Source organism: Anas acuta, chromosome 4, assembly GCF_963932015.1.
Source record: "Anas acuta chromosome 4, bAnaAcu1.1, whole genome shotgun sequence".
Classification (NCBI taxonomy): domain Eukaryota; kingdom Metazoa; phylum Chordata; class Aves; order Anseriformes; family Anatidae; genus Anas; species Anas acuta.
The window spans coordinates 43143854-43166999 of NC_088982.1; the positions used below are offsets into that span (position 1 = coordinate 43143854).

Consider the following 23146-nt stretch of genomic DNA (forward strand, 5'->3'; position numbering starts at 1 on the left):
GGTACAGATTTTTGACTCTGAATTATTTTACAACAATGAAGAATAGAAAACTGTGATTCTTCTCTAATCTCTATATTTATTTTATTAAACAAGACACTGTCCTTGACTGGGTAGTAAGCTCTTCTGAAAATCAGACAGGTTCCTAAATATGGATTTAAAAGCCTAAATTTAGGTTCTTGAATCTGAGCTGTGTTTGCCTGCAGGGTTCTCAAGCTCAAATTCACCCTTCATATCAGGGACTGTAGCTTTTCTGGCTTCCCTTTTAGTGTCAGTGAATAAGATTATTCAGTCTTGAGAACACACTTTACCACCTGTCAACACAATTTTTTGGTTGTGATTTTTTTATAATGAAGTTTTACCACCTTCCACTAATTTCTATGTGAGGCCAACCTTTTCTTAAAACAACCAAAAGCTTTACAATTAGCTGCTGTTAGTTTGTTTCTTTTCAGCTATCTATCTTGCCTCTATAGTGATTGCTGGGCTTTGGAAATAGACTGAACATATATTTATTGACTAATCAAAAATACAGTAAAAGTAGAAAGACACAGCAATATTTAAAATCTAGCTGATTACCCTTTGGTGGCAGATGACTAACAGCTTACCTCAGCAAAGCAAAAATTGCTGCCAAAGGTTTCTTCATAGAAATAATCCTTATTTATTATCCAAGTTCACAGCTGTATACACTGCAGGCAGTAACTAAAATCACTTAAAAAGCATGATGCTAAAAAAACAAATCCCAAGCTTACGTGACTATGATGCTTATTAAAGGTCCAATCCTTCCTCATTAAAACCAACGGGAGGGGTTCTGCCAACGATTTCAGTACTAAAGGAAATTGTCTCAGGGAAAATATTCAGACAAATTCATAAAGCTGCATTCTGCTCATTAGCAGTATATGTGTGATCTTCTCTAGCATGAACAGGGAAAGTGTTAAAGAGCTCCAAGAATTCTTAGGTTACTCAATGGTCGCCTTTCTTGAAACAATAGGACAACAATAAAAGCCATTTTCTGCCCTAACTGCACACACACAGCCCCAGCTGTCCGAACTCTAGTATTTCTCTCCCTCTATCTAAAAAAAAAAAAAAAATGTTTATATGCAGCTGTTGTAATAGCTTTTCGGGCCAAATCAGCAATCTTTGCATGGAACAGTATTTTTATAAGACTATTAAAATCTCACTTATTAATAACAATCACTATTCAGTTTGGTGGAATGTATGGAATAAGACCAGATGAAAAGAGTAATATTCACTAAGCAATTCAACCACTTAACATTGTTTGCCTGGAGGGAAGAACACAGTGAAATAGTCTCCCATTCCTCTCCTACTATATGCCCCATCTTCCCCTTACATGGCTTTTATTTGTCCTTCCTGTGCTGTAGTCAGCAACATTTTCATACACTCTGCAGGAGCCACATATGAAACTGAGCAAGGTTAGGGGACAAAATACCAGCCAGTGATTTGAAACTGAAGCAGACTAAAACAAGATAGGATCAAACAGATTCTCTCCCTCCTCTCTTGTACCACTACCAGAGAAAATAATTGTCTTTAGACAAAACATCTGATTCCACTTTTCCTGATACGGGGTTTGGGAAGAATATTGCAAAGGACATCCCTGGCAGGTGCCTGGCCCAGCAGTCGCCCCTCTGCCCTTCTCACTGTCTCTGCTCTCAGAACTTACCTCATGACATCTAAGGCAAATCATGAAAGCTGGGAGCCTTCATGAGTAGTGTTCCCACAGGGCTTGTGCTCCTGTTGGGACTGGAAAGGGGATTCTGACATTGTAGGTCCACCTCGTAGGCCGGCAAGACAGAGAAGAATGGAAAGATCAAGTGTCTGGATGAACAAAAAATCCTCTGACATGAACTGAACAACACAAAATGTTGGCAGGCTAAGTGTGGAAACAAAATTTAGAAGAAGGGTGCCACGTAAGACACCTTTGTCTGCTCCTTGAGGTTAAACCTGGTGAGAGCCCAAGCACCTCTGTGCCATAAGGTCTCATAAAGTGGAAGCAGTAGATGGTGACCCAGCTCACTCATTTATCCCCCATGACTGAACAAGCATGCTGACACAGTACCACATGGCAATACCAGCTCAGCTCCCAGAAGCAAGGTGAGAGATGTGTTAAATCTGGACTAATTAGTCACATCTCTCAGCAAGACTAATTAAGATCTGCATGGATGCTGACTTGGTGATACTGTTTTGGTTCAAGAGCTAGCATAGGCAGTGATATAAACTATATTCCATCACACGGCAGAGGCTACACCTGAAGGAACACAAACATGAGCCATTTAAACTTCTGTAATTTTAGCACTACAAACCATACTGAAAGAAATACAGGAATTGGTTCAGCTTGTGAGAAGTGCTGGGTACATCACATGAGAAATGTGCCACACAAGGACTGCCACAACTAGAATGTGCAGTTTGTGAGGCCTTTGCTTCTATGCATGGTGGTATGACCAGCCTGTAAGGCATTTACTTAACAGCCCTCTGTGTAGCTGAAGTTAGACAGGGGAGCAATGCATTGGTGTGACTGTGTGTGCCCTATGCTTGCTCATGCTGTATCAGCCTAGTAACTTAGAAAATTCAGACACAACGATTGCTGGGAGCAAGCCCCCAGCTGGTACCATTTGACATCAGGCCAAAGAAATGACTGGTATCACCAGAGCAGCTAGCTAGCAGCTAGCAGCTTTTTTTTTTTAAAAAGTTACCGAGGTTGTCTTATTCATTGTATTGATCTCCCCTTCCTCCTCCATCACTCCGGTTCTCTTTCCTACAATTTGTCCAGATCAGGTTTTCTTTTAGCCTAATTTTTCTGCTCTCTTCATTATACTTCCCATCCCCATTTATAATGGCCAAAACACCACTCAGTCCCACAACCCAAGAGGTTGCAGCAACAGCTGCAAAGTGCTGTTCAGAGGTTTATGGACAGTTTTCAGACTCTCTGGTCATGTCCCTGATGAATCACAAACCTCTTTAGCTTCTTGCATAGGAAGCCACTGATGAACTCTAGCAAGTCTTTGCAGTTGCCCACACAGCAGCAGTATACTTCCAAAACTGCATAAAGGCAAGGAATTTTTAACCCTTTCAATTCAATTTCTGGTTATTTCAGTTGCACTTTTGTCTCTGTATACAGTGTAGTGATTTCTCAAGTGTAAATAATACTTTGTATAGTATACATGCTTCATTTGTGCACTCAGTTTTACTGTCACTAAATATACAACAGCTAGCTGAGTTAGAGAATACTTTCTATATTACAATATGCATACAGAAAATCATAAGCCACAAATTCCTAAAGAGGAGAACACACTTATTAATTGCTGAAATAATTCTGAGATGAAAAGTAATTATTATTTTTTTCAGTAGAATTCTACAGCAGAAAACATCTGTATTGTAACCCTGGTGCTTAACAAGCATACGCATTTCAAGTATATATGTTTTCTTAAAAAGTGACTTTAATCAACAGGACACTGGGAAAGTAAATTCATATTTGCCTATTCTGTTTTTATAAATGATGTGATCTTTCCAAATAGAAGCACTGGAATAATTAAACTAATTTTCCAGAATTATTCTAGTATATTCAATTACAGATTTTAATTATTTTGGAGAAATAATTCACAATGTTAATGAAAGACATGGTAGTTAGAATCATGGCAGAGTATGGGTTTCATGTTTCTGCATTCCATAAACCTTATTAGAAAATGTAAATCAAATATTTGATGAATACTAAGAGCCTATTGGGACATTAAAATGAACATTACCATTGTGACTCTGAGAATCAGGTTGAAGTATAACAGAAGTCAGTTAAGGTAAGTGGATTTCAGTGCCAAAGGGAACATTAGCTGTTTAAAAGAGGCCTTTAGAGTATTATCTACTATTAAATATGAAGAAAAAAAATGTTTAAATAACACTCAGGTTGTGACACAAACCAACAAAAGACATCAGAATTTCACTTTCAGCTGTTACCTCACGTAAATTAACCTCATCTCCCATGTTGACTGAGGACAGCATAGTGGTGGGGAACGTATAGATGGTACATGAGCGTCAACTTTGAGTTTCCTACGTAATCCCCTAATTATTTCACTTTGCTCTTAACGAGAACTTTGCCAGTGCTTTTGAATAGACCAAGTCCTAATTCCAGTCCTGGCTCGTACTTTAAAATATGGTTTTGTATTTAATGTTCTGTAAAAGCATCTAAAGCTCACCATGCTCTAAAATGGCTTTTCTGATAGCCTGAAATGTTACACAGTTTTCAGTAATTAAGCAAGTGATACATATTTATATTTCATACAGTATACAATTGTGTTTTTTTTTTTCAAAAACGTACTAGTTGAAATCTATCCTTTCAAGGACATACCATGCTTTAGGGAAGGGTTAAATGGAAAACATTGATGAGATACATCTCCTAAGGTAACAAAGGGAAACATACTACACAGGTTGTTCCATCTCGGGTTTTCTACAACACAATGGCAAATTATTCCTTGTGAACATTTAAGAAAAGATCTACCTCAACGTTATATTCATTTAAAAGGATGGATGTTTTACACCAAGCTAGAAAAAGAGTAAAATTATTCTGTGTGTTTCAATACCTCCTTGTTGGTGTATACATACAAACAGTGTCAGAAGATTTGGGATGAAGAGATAATTATATGCCTTCAAAACTGTTTAGGTCATAAATGAAGTCTGAAGATAATTAGGAAGGGTTTGCATTTGGCAGAGCCAAGATTATAAACAAAGATCCTCCAAAACTTAATAAACTTCCTATCTTTAAATATAGCAGATGATATGCTACTATGCCAAATGTTTCACTATTTGGCTGAAATGTCATGCAGGTGATATTTCTTATAAATTTTAATTATGTACTAGCTGAACTCAGAAGAATAAAAGAATTTGATATTGTTCCAAATTGAACTTTGTACTTTTTGCACCAAAAAAATGATTTCCCTGTTACACTCATATTCAGACAATTTTGGTATTTATCTACATTCTCCCCTTTCCTTGTTATTTCTATAATTATATTCGTGGCCAGTACATTTCATGACTTATTATGTTCAGGTATCTCTGACAATGTATTTAATAACAGAAAATGTGCAGGTAGATTTCCTCTGCATGAAGTATTGCTTGAATGACTTCACGTTCAAGGGAAAGGAAGAACCAAAGTAATAAGTACTTTGTGCATAGTGCTTTCATGAAAGGCATGATTCTGCCCTGGTTGTGCCAGGGTCTAAAGTCTTGGATGGTACCACACCATAAGCTGACACACAGCATAAACACAGATCTGTGAGCTTCTCAAAATCCCACTTCCGCGTATGGATGTTCCACATGGACTTGGAAATCTATTAGCAGTGGCTTAAATATTAGAAATATTAGTTTACACAAATCAGTGGCTTCCTGGTAATTTCTGAAAGTAAAAAATGTTTTTTCTTTTATCATTTCTTTTAGTGGAAGATTTGACTTCAACTTAGCAAACACAGGCTCAAGCTATGGAAGTCTAAACAGCTTTTAACTGTTACTGGGTGCCATTTTGTTTCAAAATGGCAAGGATATGTCAAATAGCAAAACTAATAAAAATATAATTGCTATTCTAGATAATGCAATTTCAAATGTTTACATGTCTTTAACAGAAAACATATCATTAACCCTGTTACATCTGTAGAACTAAAACAGAGCAGTTCCCACTAGTTACTCTACAAATGGGATTCTTTTCCTACTCCTCATTAGAAGAAAGTTCTGGAGAAGAGAAAGTCCAGAAATGGCCAATAAAATAGGCTACTATCAAAATACCATCTCATAATATATAGCCACCTTTTTCCTTGATCAAGAAATATTGATGAAATTGATAGATCTTTGCAAAATTTCCAGGGACTTTGTTGCAAAGTTTTTCTACAGAATTTAAACAGACTGAACCCTAAGAAAAGCTACGTAACATAGCTGCTTATTTTTTTTCCAGATTAAAGACATTTTAAAAAATCTTTATTTATTTATTTTTATAACCTGGACCATTTCTGTTACATTCAAATAGCCTTCCAGTAGTGGAAAGAATACAAAAGCAAAAGCAGCTTTAGTAACTATATCCATTATACTAGCATAAACTTTCAACTTAAGTTTTACAGAGATTTAATCTGATTGATATCATGAAGTCTTTTTAAAAAAGGGATATTAAGTGACTTAATTTATTATTTAATTACTCTCAAAAAATATTTAATGTAGTGTGACAGTACTCTGCCAATACTTAAATGAGAGATACCCATATTTCTCTGAACCTACAGCCAAGTCAAAATATTCAGAGTGATGAGCTTAATCAGTTCCTCTACTGATGTCATTGGCCTCTAGATTAAATCCTACAAGTGAAGGCCTGTCTGTATATTTAGAAGACAATACACTTTGAAATACCTATTTGAGACTTAATCATTTAGTCTGGATGGTTTTAAAACAAAAGAGTTACAGATATTTTATCCATCACTGTATTAAATTACATATACTCTTAATTGCATGTTCTTGGATAAGAAACTAGGAAATACGCAGATAGGTGTTATTTATTTTTATATTTAAATTTAAAAGAAAACATGTATAATATATAAATGCAGAAAACCATAGTTTTCTATAGCTTTCCAAGCAGCAAAAATACATTAAATTCAACTTTTAGCTTACAGTGTTAACTTATTTCTTTAAGAAAAAGCAGTCTGTTAATGGGTATCCCAAAGTATTCAGTCATCTACTGAGAGATTTATTAGATGCTGTCTTGAACTACAGCAGAGAGACATTTTGGATCTTATCTTCCACATATGTTCCAGAGGCTTTTTCTTTCAAGTTTGATGGTTATCCCAATAACATGTGAAGGCATCCAACACAAGGGTTGCAGTTTCAAATATTAGATTAAAAATAAATTACCACAATTATACAGCTTTCAGTACAACTTAAAGAACTAAAAATAATAATTCATGAACCAGATATCATGACCTCCAACGACGGTCACAGTGATAGATGTCACCCAGTGCAGAAACATAGCTGCTTGCTGGGTGACAGACAACATTAGCAAGACTACACTAAAACTCAATTTCAGATAGAATAACAGAACTGAGACCAAAATGTAATCACAGCAAGCCAAATAACAGTTATAAAAGTTACTCATCATCAAAACTGACAACCAAGTTTGTTTTCTTTAGGAGAAACACAAACATTGATAGCCAAATCACATGCTGGTAGAGGATTGGTAATTCTCAGGAGAGTCATATGGTTAAAGAGGATGTTTTGTGTCAGTTTTGGACAAGCAGCTATAACAGATGACAACCAGACAAGTATTTAATCCTTCTACTGAACAGAATGTAGAAGATAATTTAGATAAAAAAAAATTAAGTACTTTCTAGGCTGAGGAATACTACAAAACAGAATGCCAAAAGATCATAGTCTGATAGGAAATAAATAAAAGGTCTTGGTAAGTCTTGATGCACAGAATGCCTAAATAATAGGATTCATCTAATCATAAAGCTCTTTAATTATAATATGTAATTTTAAAATCAGATTTGAAAAGGGCAGAATCTTAACAACCTGTAACTTCAAGATATTTGTCTGGAAATGAACTTAAATGGTTTACACCAACATAAATTGTTGGTATCACAAGTGTTTGGTGTGATGATATTGCACAATATCATTTTGCTTTAAAATTATCATTTGCTTTAGTTTTGAAGGGTGGGCAAGTTGTTCTCTAGAGGGTTATTCTTCAAAAAATGAAGCATATCTATGTCAACCAAGTGATTGTTCAAGTTTATGCCATCTAACTTGAGAAAGTTTAAAATGCAAAAAATAGATTACAGAGTCATGCAAAAGGACGTTTTAAATAACAAAACATTATTCAAATAATCTACATCGTGGTAGGAAGCAAAAACTATCTTTGCACACATAAGAAATTACGTGAATATGAATTAGGTTTAAGATAAAATTGAAAAGTAAGTGTTAAGCTGATGACAGAATAGAACAATCTTATAAAAATCAAAATTTTTAAGTATATGTCTTTGGAAGAGGGCTAAGTGTGAGTGTGCAAACACATATATATGTAACAGATAGATAAAAATATAAGATGCTTCTTTGAATATGCATCTATCTCATGACCATGGAAGCTAGAACCAGTTCTCAGCCAACTTTAAACAATTCTGGCTAAACTTCTACCACTAATTCAATATATGATAAGAGACAAACTATTTAAGCTCTTTTTCTTATTTCTCCATCTAAGAAATGAGGAAAATATATACTTATCTATAACAACGCAGTATTGGAAAAAATATTATGCTTTGAAAGTATAGATAAAAATCAGCAAAAAATATTAAAACCATATATTCTGTAAATTAATCCATAAACTGCATATTAGAATAATTCTCCTTTTATATTTATTAAATTAGATGTTTAAGATCTTTACATTCATTGCCTTGTCAAAGAGATCTTGCAGTATGGATGCAGTGATTATTCAGATTTATTCAGAAAATTATTTCTGTTCACTGGATATACATCTCTTTTTCCTTCTTTTTTTTTTTTTTTTTTCTTCAAGATACATTACAGGTCTTCTATTTTTGTATTTTCTATAACACCCGTCCATATACATTTATAGATATATTGTACTATACATATGCTAAAATATAAATACTGAAATATATATTTTAATTGGAGTGATAGTTAAGTCAGTTTATATGGTCCATCTCCTCACAGACAGCAAGATGTTCTTTGAACTTTAGAAATCTGATACATACCCTTCTGACCCAGACTACTGCAGTCATAAAACTCTTCACATTTTAGTGGAGAAGAAACTTTCTTAAATCATATAAAAGACATATTTGTAGCAATAAATGATGAAAAGTTAATTTCTCTCCCATATACTACTATTCTATGCTAAAAATTTTATGCGAATTTCTTAATAGCTCCCTAGTCTTTATGAACATATTTTCTGCTTATTCATTTTTTCTTATTAGAGATCAAACTATCCAACTCAAAGGGTCATTAAATAGCTTCCTGTCAAAAATGAGATGAAGTATAAAGTGAGGTCTCAGAGCTGTTTGTTGAGCTGAGTCCTTTTTTATTCAATGTTTTCATTAACAATGACTGAGATCATGGAATAAAGAAGACACTTATAAAGTCTGTAGATGACAATATACTAGAAGCAGTTACAAGCACTTTACAGGAGAGCATTCAAACTCAAAATGATCTTGATAAATTGGAGAAAAGGCCCAAAATCAATAAGACAAAATTCAATACAGGTAAGTGCAAAGTACTAAACTTGGAAAGGAATAATCAAGAGCTCAAAAATTGGGGAAACTGTATAAGCATCCATAAAGTCTTTTGTGTTACAGAGGACCACAATTGGAAGAGCAGATAACAATGCAATTGCAAAAAGGTCAAATGTCATCCTGAGTTGTTTTATTAGGTACACTTGCCATTCAGGCATAGGAAGCAATGAACCTGCTCCATCAATACTGGTGGGCCTTCAAGAACTGTTCAGCCAATTAAAGAATTAAAGCTAAATCCTACGTGGGAAAGGTTAAAAAAGCTAATCCCCCTACAAGACAAGGGAACTTGATGAGTTCTTTTAGTGGAAGGGACTTCATTTATTTACTTAGTGTGGAAACTAATGTGCTAACAGCCAGAGATTTCAACAGATTAATACAATCTAGCTACAGCTAAGAGAAAAGACGAGGCAAGACACTGATAAGGATGAGCTGGAGACAAATCAGCAAGTACACACTGCAGCAGTCTTTTCATGTTGATCCATAATAATGAAAAGGGGACTACCTACATGGACCAGTTGGTGATTTGGAATATCACCTAGATAAAGAGTCTGAAAATGTAAAATAGACAAAGCAGCATATCAGTGGGGCAAACATGTTAATATGCTTGTACCTTTAAAAAGGTTTGAAAATGTGTGTTATTTGGAATGAATTGCACTTGATATTATTGCATAAAATGTACTAGCAAACTAAGCTGCCAATATCTATATAAAAATACAAATTCCTTGTAGTGACATTAATGAAAACACAAACTGCCAGGTGGAAAAGAAAGGTGTCCACTGAGATTGTCCTTCTTGGCCTGAGACAGGCCAAAGTGATAAGACAGCAGATGGGCAACCTGATCAAGCCACAATATTCCAGTGATCCTAAACAGTATCCTTGTTACAGAGAACAGGAAAGAAAAAAACAAACAAAAAAAAAAAAAAAAAAAAAAAAAAAAAAAAAAAAAACATCCTAAGCTTCAGTTGAGAGGTGATGCCTCATGAGTTTTTGAGTTTTTGATAAGTACATGCAGCGAAGAATGCTGGCCCAGAGAAAGTCCTTTCTGCCTAATCTGCAGCCAGCTGTTCCCAGAAGCCTGACCAGCATAGACACTGGTCTGTGTTCCAGCACTGGCCATACAGTGATGGTTAAGTACAATGGTGTTGTGACATGCCTCCCACTCATAACCTGCCATTGGATTCACAGTGAAAGGTACCATCCCTCCTCATATTTGGGGGTGGAGGACGGTGTCTGGCATAGAAATCCAGTCAAATGTAAGGACTTTGTCTATCGACAAAGACTTCTCAGTGTTTTCCAGACTCTCTTCAGTGGTGCCCAGTGACAGCACAAGAGGCAACGGGCACAAAACTGAAACGTGGCAAGTTCCTGCTGAATATGAGAAAAAACTTCTTCACTGTGAGGGTGACAGAGCACTGGAACAGGTTGCCCAGGGAGGCTGTGGAGTCTCCTGCTTTGGAGATACTCAAAACCTGCCTGTGTGCAATTGTGTGCAATATGTTCTAGGTGGCCCAGCTTGGCAGAGGGGTTAGACTAGATGACCTCCAGAGGTCCCTTCCAATCTCAACCATTCTGTGATTCTGTAATACGGTGTAGGTAAGTTATACCATTTAAATTTAAAAGTTCCACAACTTTCTTTAAAACAGATTTGACAACATATCAGCATTTGTACAAACTATTTGTATAAGGATAGTGCTCCAGAGCTCTAGGTGCAGAACAGGACCCTCCGTGTCAGACTCTAACACAGATGAAACAAAAAGGCAGTCCAAGATTTTATAGTTTAGGTATAAGATGAAGAGACAGATAGGAGAATATAAATTAGACAGTGTCAATCTGGATAACAGGCAGCAGTGTCAGCATATAACTAGTTCAACTATTGCAAACTATTCTGTAGGCATTGCAGCAAAACAGAATTTAAAGCGAAAATTTCCTTCTCTGATAGTTGCATTGTTGTTTCAAAGTATTTTTTTAGAATAATTCTAAATGTCATGCCAAATGTGAACAGACATGCAAAAACTCTCTTCATCAACTGAATAGGTCATTCATCTCAACTTTATTATCAAGGCATCTTAATAAATCCATAATGATGTTTTGGACTATAGATACTGTCAAAAAGAAGTAACATTTTAATCATGTTAAAACAAGGTTGGTGGCTGGCCTAGAGTACTCCAAGCTGTGTGGGTAACCCAAATAGAATTTTCTGTTCCGATTTACCAACCTCAGGAAGAGCATACTGATGACATGCTAACAGAAAAACACACAATCAAATTAAGTTTTTAAGCACAACATTTACCTTCCTTTAAAAGGAAAAAGAGAGAGAAACATAGGCTTCTGTTTGTATGTGTGTGGCATGTTAGAAAGGATGCTTGTGAACAAGCATTGATCAGACAGCATTTGGACCCAGCAAGGGCCTTTGCATGCTCGTTGACAAATGTTCCAGCAGTATGGAAGATCTGAAACCTTTTAAGCTCATGCTAATCTGTAAATCTTTTGGGAAGGAACCAGGTATCAGAGAGAGAAGAATACTATACAGATTTTATTTGGTTTTGCTGTAGTTGATGGTGAATGACCCGCAGTCTTTAAGGCCTGAAGGGATCATTAGATCAGCTTTTCATTTAGCCTCGATCCAGCAACTATTATGTAGAAAATGCAAAGTTTTGCAATAGCTCTAGCAAGGCATTTTATTAATGTTTCTATTCATTATCACTAACTCACTCATAGAGTTCTTCTAAGGTGGAATTTCAATTTCTTGATGTTTTATTTGGCTTAAATGGTCAGAATGATAGTCCATGTCTGCCTTAGGGCTCATTGCCACATAGGTGTGGAGAACATTATTAAACAACAGTACTGTGAAGGAAACTGCATACTGTTGTGATTTGCCAGATGCATGAGTGCTGTTACACTTCTGTTCTTTTTACAGTATTTATGGGTTCCTGTTGCTCGTCCTGTAATATTTTGTTTAATGACAAATAAACAGTTTTAGGAGCCTATTTCCTATCAGTGATGCAGGAAGCATATTTTTCTTCAGAATGTGTACAGAACTCAACACAGAAGGGTCCTGCTCTATAAATAAGGCTTTTCTGGCATCATTGCAACAGAAATTGCTATTAGGTGTTGTTTATTTTTAACAATTTATGCATAAGATGTCACAAATATGAACCACAGAGGGAAAAAGTTGAGAGAGAAATTAACTGCAGAGTGGCACTGGGGAAGGCTTCAGAGTCATACAGTGCCACAGTGCCATTTCTGAGCTGGACCTCCAAACATATGAGAGCTTTCCAAAAAACCCAGTAACAGGCACTAGTTATCATGGAATGGCCCAGTGGGACCAAAAAATGATGAAGGTTCAGCAGGAGTCAAGCTTTAAACCACAAGCTGTGAGGAGGGCAGTCAGACTGCTTTGCTACCCTCTATCAACTTCATGCAGGGAAGTATTCTCCAGGGAACTCTGAACTCCTGCATCCCCCTCCTCCCCCCCCACCCCCCCACCTCTCTTTCTTTGTCTGGAGCTTGATAGGGAATTGGCATTGACTTTAATGAAGACATATTGCTTTGACATGTCTGTTAGAGCTCATTGTTTTGCACTATCATTAGTTGTTTCAAATCAAGCCAGACCAGTTTGCAACGTAAAAGCTCCTGTAAAAAGGAAAACTTTCCTTCCACTAATATATGTAAATTCCAGCAATATTTGCCAATTAACCACTGCAGTACTGCACATACTTCTGTACTTAAATGAAGAGATGGTTTACTACCTTTCTGTAAATGCAGAACAATAAGCCATGAGGCAAGGCTGATATAAATTGAGATGGCTTATAGGCAGTGATTCAAATTTGAGTAGAATATGTGATGTTTCATATCCTTAGCCTAAACACTCTATATTTTGTATAAACACATGAGTAGTTATCAAGATCACAAATACAAAGATGTAGAAATCTGTTTTTTAGTACAGGCTGCTTAGAAGGGCCAATTGTAGAGAAAATCCTTACTGTGTTTACATTTCATTTGAAAATACTCCAATTACCAGTATGCTGCAGACATCAACATTTTGCCTCTAACAAAAGGTACTGGGATCAGATCACAACTGTGTACCTCACAGCCTCAACCAGCATTAACAGTAGTAATTCCAGTAACTGCAGAATGAATTAAATAACAAAATATTATTTCCAGACTCTTCAGCAAATCTAAAAGTGAAATAACTAGAAGTCCCAGTATCCAACCTACATGTGTGCATAGTTTCACTGAACTCAGAGTAAATATTTACCTGAATAGGACACATTGCACTTTGAGTCAATCAGAGAAAAAATGTATTTTTAAACAGTCTACTACACTGCTTTCTGAAAAACATTTATAGACATATTTTTCAGAACTACTGTGTATAATTCCAATGGATATTTCAAACATATGGCCAAAAAAATAGATTGGTTAATTACCTCTGATTTTCTTATTTTATTGAGATGAGGTACAGCAGTGAGGTTTTCTCTCATCAGCAATAAGTAGTAGCACAAATTGTTATGAAATATGATGAAATAACATTATTATTTGTATATGGAATCTAAAAACCACCGCACTATGACCTTAATTGTAATTGGCTTTTTCTTGAAAACAGTAGCTAAACCTCACCACTGACAGAAAACCCTTTGATTAATCCTAGTCAGTTCTTAACTACTCAGTAAGCAATGTGTTAGCTAGTAACTCAGCCACATACTTTTCCTCCCACTGTGTGGAGCAAGATAAAGAACCATAGAATATCCAAGTTGGACTCATGATCCTTCTGGGTCCCATCCAACTCCTGGAAACACACGGGACCACCCAAAAATCAAATCCTGCGTCTGAGAGCATTGTCCAAATGCTTCTTGAAATCCAGCAGGCTCGGTGCCATGACCACTGCCCTGGGCAGCCTGTCCCAGTGCCCAACCACTCCCTGGGTGCAGACCCTTTCCCTAACCCCCAGCCTGACCCTCCCCTGTCCCAGCTCCATGCCGTGCCCTCAGATCCTGTCGCTGTCCGCAGAGAGCAGAGCTCAGTGCCTGCCCCTCCGCTCCCCTCATGAGGGACCTGCAGGCCGCCATGAAGTCTCCCCTCTGCTCTGTGCTGAACAAACCAAGGGACCTCAGCTGCTCCTCATACATTTTCCCCTCTAGACCTTTGCCAGCTGTGCAGCCTGCCTTTGGAAGTTCTCTGATAGTTTTATATGCTCTCAAATAGTTTTATTTGACCATCCCTGGTCAAATTCATTTGATCTAAAGGAAGCTCACTTTGTTTCCCAGAGGTTAAAAGTCAGAATTCAAAAGAAAATCACAAACATGTCTTTCCTTGTAAGTGTCCATTAAGCACCAATACACTCACACCAGGTACCAATGCCTTTTTTAGCTCCCAAGAGAGCCACCACAATTGTCACATCTGGTCAGATTATTGTATTAGCTTCGCTTGTATGAGCAAAGCAACTCAAAACACTGTGTCTAGTAGCCATCCATACATTCTTTTTTCTCTGTTCTACCTGATACTTCTAATTCACATTGCAGGTACTTTACAATGGATAGTCTACTTTTCTATTTTGACAGCAAGCTCATTGTTATATAAATGCATATTAGCATTCTGCTACAAATATTCTTGCTTTATTCTGATGAGAATTTTACTATCTTATTCACTAACTTTTACAAAAAGTAAACAGATCCATACAAATCAGATTTGTAGTTATGCAGATGTAATTAAAACTCTCTAGAGAACATGTAAAATAAAAAAGACTTAAGCTTTTACTGTTAAAATTATTCTTAGCCAAAGACAGTAATCACCATTTCATTACTAGAAATGGAAAGGTGACAGGACATTTAACATCTGCGTACTTACTTTCATAGGTCCCGTTCTTTTAGAGGAATTTAGAGTCATTTGGGGGGAACAAAATGGAAGGAAGGAAGCAAGTAAGCAAGGAAGGCGGGCAAGCAGGTAGGCAGGCAACAGTAAGAGTAAAATGAGATAGAAAAAGAAATAATTTAAAAATTTGAATCCTTTTTCTCCCTCCATGCTCAGAATAAATAGTCACAAGGCAAGGGTACTTCTCTATTTAACCTTCCATGGATCAGTAACATGGCCATAAAAGACGCAATGATCACCCAAAAAGCTCAATATGGTAATTACTAGATCTCTCTACCACTCTGCCCACACATATATACACAGACACTTATAGTCCCATTCCTGAATAAGCAGTCTGATCGTATGGGATGCTCTGTATTGGCACAGGAGATAGCTGCATCAAATCCATATTAAGCAATTCGAAACATTCAGCCAGTTGCAGTGTCTCTCCAAGGCAATTTAGCAAGGTTGTACTCTATTAATAACTTATCTTCAGAAATAATGACGTTTGTATTATAAAATTGAGAAAGAGAGGACACTTTACAGATAAGTGCCATTTATTCAAAATGCTTTCATATTAGAAATCATTTTATGGGTGCCCTTTAGACATAAGCACATCTTTATGTTTCAGCAGTTATTCATCATTTATACATTCATAATTTGAGAGAGTTTTGAATTTAAAATAAATAAGAAGCCCACGCCCTGCCTCAAATAAGCAAACCAGTCTTGATAACACCTCATACCTAAGAGACACTAAATAAATTAAATAATGAGTGGGGAAGCATAAACCTTTCCTACTCTGTGAACATAGCAAAAAGTAGCAATAGTCTCCCAAATCTAGGATATAAGACAGAAATCTGTCTCGCAGTCACAAAATCTCCTGTTACCATAGTGATGGGGACTGAGCAAATGACTAAAAATACCTGGTCTTATTCACACTGTCTTAGGAATGTGACCTACATGACATGTAATACATGATTTTCCATGATAAATTAATTGCATTTGCTAGGAGCCAACACTGAGAAGCAGCCTAACGTGCAAGTATGATATGTGGTCAGACACTCAGAGAGACCGCCTTCCTCTCAAAGATGCAGCTTTAACAGAGAGCTGGCTGGAAGACAACAAAAAAAATAGAAAGAACCCGCATGCAGGTCATTAACAAAACAAAAGCACCAATTAAACATGGTTCTCTCTCACTAAAGGACGTTGTACTTTAAAATTATTCTTTCCAAATGCTGGTACATGAAATTAAATGTAGTCTCCAAAGAAGATCACCATCTGCAAGAAGCTGCAGTTGGGATGGATGTTAAACTTAAGAAGACACAGAGGTAATATTAATCTATGCTTAGGCCAGCTTTGGTTCACAGCATCTATGTATGTCAGTACAAAACAAAAGTGTGCTACTGTTGAGGAGAAATGGGAAATGGCATCTCCCACCCCACCCTGTGAGGTGTCCAGTGAGGCTGCCTACATAAGTCTCACCCAGAAGCAGCCATTGCTGCTCTGCTGTAAGAGCAGAGCATTGCAGACACTCCCACTGACTGCCCTGGGAATGAGAAAAGCCAGAAGGAAGATGAGTCTAGGTTTTTTTGAAGGGCTTAACTGATTACAATTTTATTTCTATTTTTAAAGAGCAATGTTTTCTCTCCTATTTACAGTACAGGATACCTTGATTCATGATGTCTTGTTCTATTTACATTCAACTATGAATGTATTCCTTTGAGAATGTTTTTAAAAGTCAGTTGGGCTGAGATGGAAGGCTAACACCACTGACATTACAAAGTGTGGAATAAGGCTAATATTTTGACTGGAGACACCTGCAAGTGGAAACCTGCTACAAAATTGATCTATGGCCTCTTACTATATTTCAAAACAGTATGGGACTGTAATCCAGCATTGTTAGACACAGTGCAACTCTACAAAATCTACTTTATTTCAAGTATAAAGATAAAATAGTCCATTTTGAAAAAGAACATCAACATCAGGTAAGGTTTGTCTTGACTGTGCTTTTAAGAGTAGTAGCTTCTTTATACAGTGTAAACAAACAACCCAAAGCCTATGACATCTGCAGTAGAATTTTTTGTACCATTGCAAAGCATTTTTAAGAATCAGCTTACCTGGAGAGACCAGCTGGAAGACCTGGTGTATTCCACTGGCAGGTATAAAATATCCACAGTCTCTAAAAAATTCAGACAACTGCTTTCTGTCCATCTTTTTGTCAAGCTCTCTCTTGAAAAACATCGCTTCATAAACTGAAGAAGAGAAGCTTCCATCAGATACACATTTACAGTATGTTACTGGATACTGATTTTTCTAGAAACATTTTCTTTAGAATCAAGTTAATATTCTTGATAAATTATGTACGGAAACGTAGGCCAATAGTAGTTAATAGTACTCTTCTTGACTTGGCAGATGTGCTCAAAACATTGTCCCGAGCAATATCGTAATAGAAGTTTCTATAGATGCCTTACCAAAGCTAATTAGAAAACAACAAGGACATATATTAGGGGGCTAACAGTCAATTATTTTCTTGACAAATTGTGTATATTAAATAATATAGCTCCAGTTAAAGACATTATGTGGTTTCTTTTGCATTGTTCAGGGAGGGAAAAGTACAGATTAAAAATGAAAATCTTTGGTCTTCTTTACTCTAATGTCCACAGAACACTCCGGTTGATCTACCTAGCTTACAGATTTTTTTCAGTATTGGTGCCAGAAATCTTCCTACCTGAGAGACAGTGTAGCTAATTTATTATTTATCACCAGAACCACTAGTTTTCCTGCAAGGGTTAACAGCAATAAATCAAATTACACTCTTTGTTATGCATGAACATCTAGAACATGTCTGTTTCTGTCTTCATCATAGAAGAGCAAATTAATGTCAATTTAACATTTCAGAAAAACAGCATATGCTTTTTAACTCAGACTTTTCCCCCTGATTTTTGAAGGCATAAAGACAAAACAACAACACAGGACAATACACTGGGTTGCAACACCCTATCACATCTGCAAACAAAGAAGCTTTGAAAGTATAAGTTGAAGTCTTTCTACTGAAAGCATCAGTGACTCAACCACTGACCAGCATTTCATCACAATATGAAGAGTAGTACAAACTTTTCAGTCACCAGACATTAATGTTAGGAGCTATTCAGCCTAGGAAAAGGATGCACTTTTTCAGGAGGATATAGGTTATGTTTTATAAGTTAAATAATTTTATTGATATAGTTTTTGTAATGTACGGGGAAAATAAACTATATATATATATATACACACATATATAGTTTGTGTGTGTGTATATACACACACACATACATATATGTATAGATATACATGTACATATACACACACATACGTATTTCCTATGTGGTGATAGGAATATAAGACCTGATTACAGAATTTCAGAAGTCAAAACTGAGACTATATCATGAATCTTTGGAAGATTCAAAGACACATTCATTACATGATTTGCATCAATAAAGCATTTACAGGGAACTCAAAACCTATCCATGGAATATTTTTAAATTAAGTATTAAAATCCTCCTCCTTTAGACCAAAGCATAAAACTTTATGGATGCAGAATTAAAGGACTGAATGGAAATGGGAAACAAGATATAAACAACTAATACATAGCATGTTCAAAAGGTGCAAGAATCAATTAGAACCTGCTTGCAGTGTTTAATGGGTGGTATATTTTCATTTCTCTGGAATGCTAATGCCTATTTAAAGGAGAAAAAATAAAGCAGCACATTCCTAAATCTTAGGTAGGAAGATGGTCATCTAAGTCCAACATATGGTATTGCATTTTTGATGCACAGTTGAAAACTCAACCTAATTCTCTTTTTCTCAGCTTTTTCCCCACCAGGAAAGCTATTTTCCACAGTATGTACTCATCTAATCTTAAATATCCTCTATGATGAGGCAGCTACCTCTTACTCTGGAAGAGGAATTTGAAGGGCAATGGATTACATAAAAAGGAAGATTAGATTATATTTTGCAGTTTAAACTGCTTTTTCTTTTCCTTAGTATCGTCCTATAATCCTTAGGGAATAAGAACTACATGAATAGTAATATTCAAAAGGATGCAGAAAGCAGTCAGCGAGCATCTGCAGCTAAGGAACAGGCAGCTTTGGTATTAGTCAACTGTTTCCTTTTCTTGCAACACTTATTCTGCTTACTTATCAGAAGAACCATTGGGAGAAGCAGCTCTCCTGTCTGTGCCTTCTTGATTATGACTTCAAGCTAGTGACATTTATGCTTCTCCTGACCATTGCAGTTCATCCTATTGTAAGAGCATGTCTGAGTTTTCCACCATGCAGCTGAACCACACTGAACCATGTGATAGAGAGCCCCAAACCATGCTCTCTAACACACTTGCTTGACTGTACAGTCAGCCATCAAAAAGAGGAAACAAAAGCAAGTGTAAAAACCAGTTTCATGAATAAAATTTCTAATACATGAATCACTCACAAAATCTGCAAGGGGATCTTCTTTTAAGAGGCTTTCTAAACATACAAATGACTTATTTCTTTGTGGGAGATATGTGGGAGGGATTGTTTAAAAAAAGGACAATAATACTAGATAAAAAAAATCACTGCCAGAATGACTGAAAAGGATAAAGTGTTAAGGTAATTACGATGATACTTAGTTTTGCACTTCCTTATCTACCATTTCACTAGATTCCTACTTCCTGACTTTTCATGACACTTAACAATTAATAGTCAAGCACCCACAACATGATGACATAATCACAATGTGCAGCACACAAGAGTTAAAATAGTTAATGATAACAGTTAATAATTGCTTTCTTTATCAAGTGACCAGAAGAATCTTTTTATTCATGCTAAATCCGACAATTGGTACAACACTGTAGAACTGCAGTTGTACATATGGCGACATCAAATCTGCCTTGCACCAAAAGTCATTTTAAAATAACTGTGTTGCAGACTTGGAATATTACTTAGTAGACAAACCACTGAAATTAAAACAGAAGAAATTGTGTACAAAAATGGCATGACTTACATTTTTTCTTGTCCATCCACTCCTCTAATTCAAAATAATGAAGTGGTGTAGACAGATCCAAAACACCAGCTCGATGTTTAATGCGTGTCATCATTTTACGATAGTACCTTACAACTGCTAGTAAGGATGGTCCATGACTTGCTGACTGTAATTACAGATATATTTCACTTTTATTACTGTAAGAAACAAGTGAAAGGTGACTAAAAAACAGATGAGGAGTTAGAACCAAAAGGTATTCAGTGTATGAGAAAATCTTAAATAAAAGCAAGAATAAATTGCATCGCTGTAAACATAAGTGGACAGATATGTAAAAACAACTACTCCATAGTTTTGATAAGGGATGATTCTTTCCAGAGATGACTAGATAAAACTATTGGATAGAACTATTTTTAGATAAACACATTTTATTCCAAATTACAGAAGTAGATCACAAATTGTATGAAATGGAAAATACTATCTGCACACAATCAGAATCTGGGAGGAAAGACAAGATTTTGTATCTCAGTAGAGGAAAAGTGGAACAGTGAAACTTGGCAAGGTGAGAAACTTTGTGTTCAACATCCATTTTTTGATTAAAAGTATGTCACGGGAGGAAAATTATATATTTGTTTCCTACAGCCCGGGAGTAGATATCAAGAAATGCAGTTTCACCTCATCATTAATCTCCCTCTCTTCCAATATATAAAGTGAAGGAATATTTTTAAAGGTTGATGATTACCAAATAATATGACCAGATTTTTACTACCCTATTTTAGGATTCTGGAAAACTAATAAAATAGATAGTTTAATGGATGACTCAGTTCCTACTTGACCCACTTATTTGAATTAGTTACAAGTTTTCTTAGGGTTTACTCCTTAGATAGAAGGCTTAGAAATCACTAAAAAAATGATATCTTAACTGAAGTTATGCAGCCTCCATTAGCAGCCAGCCTTCAATATGCATAAGCTCTTTTAAGTTGGTATAAACTCCGAGATTGAAAGCAGAAGTGCGTATTATGGCATTTTGGTATACCATTTCTCAGAAACTGGCATTTCATTTAGCAACATGAGATGACAAATACGAAAAACAGTATTTATACTATAGAATCCATGTTGTGTTTTTTTTGTTTTGTTTTGTTTTGTTTTGTTTTGTTTTGTTTTTCTTCAGTAATTTAAGCTTAAAAGAGAGTGGGAGAAGGGTGCAATAAGCAGTCTGTTAGCTAAAGCATGTTTCTCTACCTTGTCTGCAGGCCACAGAATTAACAATACAATATGCATATACGCCAAGACTATTAGAAGGTAAAGGGATCACACATCACAACGGACATTCTTTTCTAAAAATGAGAGCCTTCCTAAAATTAAGTGACGGAAACAGGTCCCAGCAGAGCAGTATCGTTGAATTGTCTCTGACCTTGAAGGTGCACTACAGAGATGGCATACGGACTAGCTCAGCATGTGTTTTGTTTTGTTTTGTTTTCCACAGCTAACTATTAATAATCAAGAAATCTTACACTACTAAAATGCAAGTGGTATGTGGATTAAACAACCAAGACATTACCTTAATTTTTACCCTCTTGAATGCCCTGCGTACAAGCCATCCTCTCACATATCTCTGAATGCAAATGACTGCTTTAAGTACTTCTCTGCTGCCAGGATCTTTTGTACAATCACAAAAAGCTCCAAAGTCTTCCAGGTGAGTTACATTTTTCTTTTCCTTCTTCTGGGTTTGAAGAGAAAGGCGTTTGTCACTAGAAATTAAAGTAAAGAAGATTTGTTTTTCAGTTTCATAGAAAAATGCTTGAACTATGAATCAAAATGTTAGTAGACAAACTGTAATTTTCACCTAAAATAAGTACAGAATCATGTAGAATCATTTCACTTACAGGAACAGCTTGAAAAGATTGAAAAGGAACTGTTGGTCATTTACTAACTACATTTACAGAATTAGCATCCAAATCTGCTTGACAAATGTTTTGTACAGATGTGTAGATCTCCACAATTCCCATGACTTTCTAAACTATAAGGATTAAGCTATTATTTTAAACATTCTTAATATTTTGAATTCCCAACCAACCATATAGCTTTTTTTTTTTTTCTGTCTAGTTTGACTTTTACAGAAAGGAGGATGTAAAAAGTCATACCGACTGTGAAAAACATTTTTTTAAGTAATGAATTTGTCAGACTAAAAAATGACTTATGTTATATGTATACATGTTTCTTACCATTGAGATAATATCTAGTAGACAGGCACACTGAAACCTTTAAATGTGTCTTCTATATTAATTTCCAATTAAAAACAAACAAAAAATAAATTTTACAAGAACGGATAAATGTGTTTAAGTCAATCCTTTTTAAAAGAACATACCTAGACAGGCTGTATTGGAGATTTTCCATTCAAAACAGGAGAGCAGAAACAGCAGAAAAGCCAAGATATCCAATAATATGAATTGTAGAGGTATTTACTACAGTAACATTAATAATTTTAAAACAATAAAATCTCTCAATTTTGTCTTGATAAAGAATAAGGAATTCTCCAATGTCTCACCTCTACAGCTCTCCTACTGGACTATGGCCAACAGAGGAATGGTCAAAACAATTCGTGGTGGTTAATCAAGTCATTAGATTTTACATTCCAAGCTGTGTAACTGGCAGAAATGTAAACTAAAATATAGCTGAAGAATTTATTATATACCACATCTAGAGTTGTTTTTTTTTTGTTTTGTTTTGTGTTTTTTTTCTGAAGGTGCAATTATGAATAGAAGTAGTCATTTTATAGTTAAGGTCATAAGTAGCTATGTGCTGTAGAGTCAGTTGCAATTTTACTTACTACATCCAGATTGTGCTAAGACTAAACCAATCTGCTTCAAATATCATTTGAGAGAAAAACGTTTTTTGATGTCTGGTCTTAATTAAGCAAGGTGCTAGTCAGATAAAAATGCGTGAGAAATGGAGATCAGAGCATTTCTCAAAAAACTTGTATTTTCCTTTTTTTTTTTTTTTTCCTTTTGTCTTGGTTTCATTATTTTGAGGTT

General features: G+C 35.8%; 1 protein-coding gene across 1 annotated transcript in view; it reads right to left on the minus strand.

Annotated features, from left to right (window-relative positions):
* Window positions 1-23146, minus strand: part of IQCM (IQ motif containing M) — a 123689-nt gene that overhangs the window by 44271 nt on the left and 56272 nt on the right. The window contains 3 exon segments of the mRNA XM_068680927.1: window positions 17234-17368; window positions 20136-20280; window positions 21673-21862. Coding sequence (XP_068537028.1) covers window positions 17234-17368; window positions 20136-20280; window positions 21673-21862 — 470 coding nt within the window.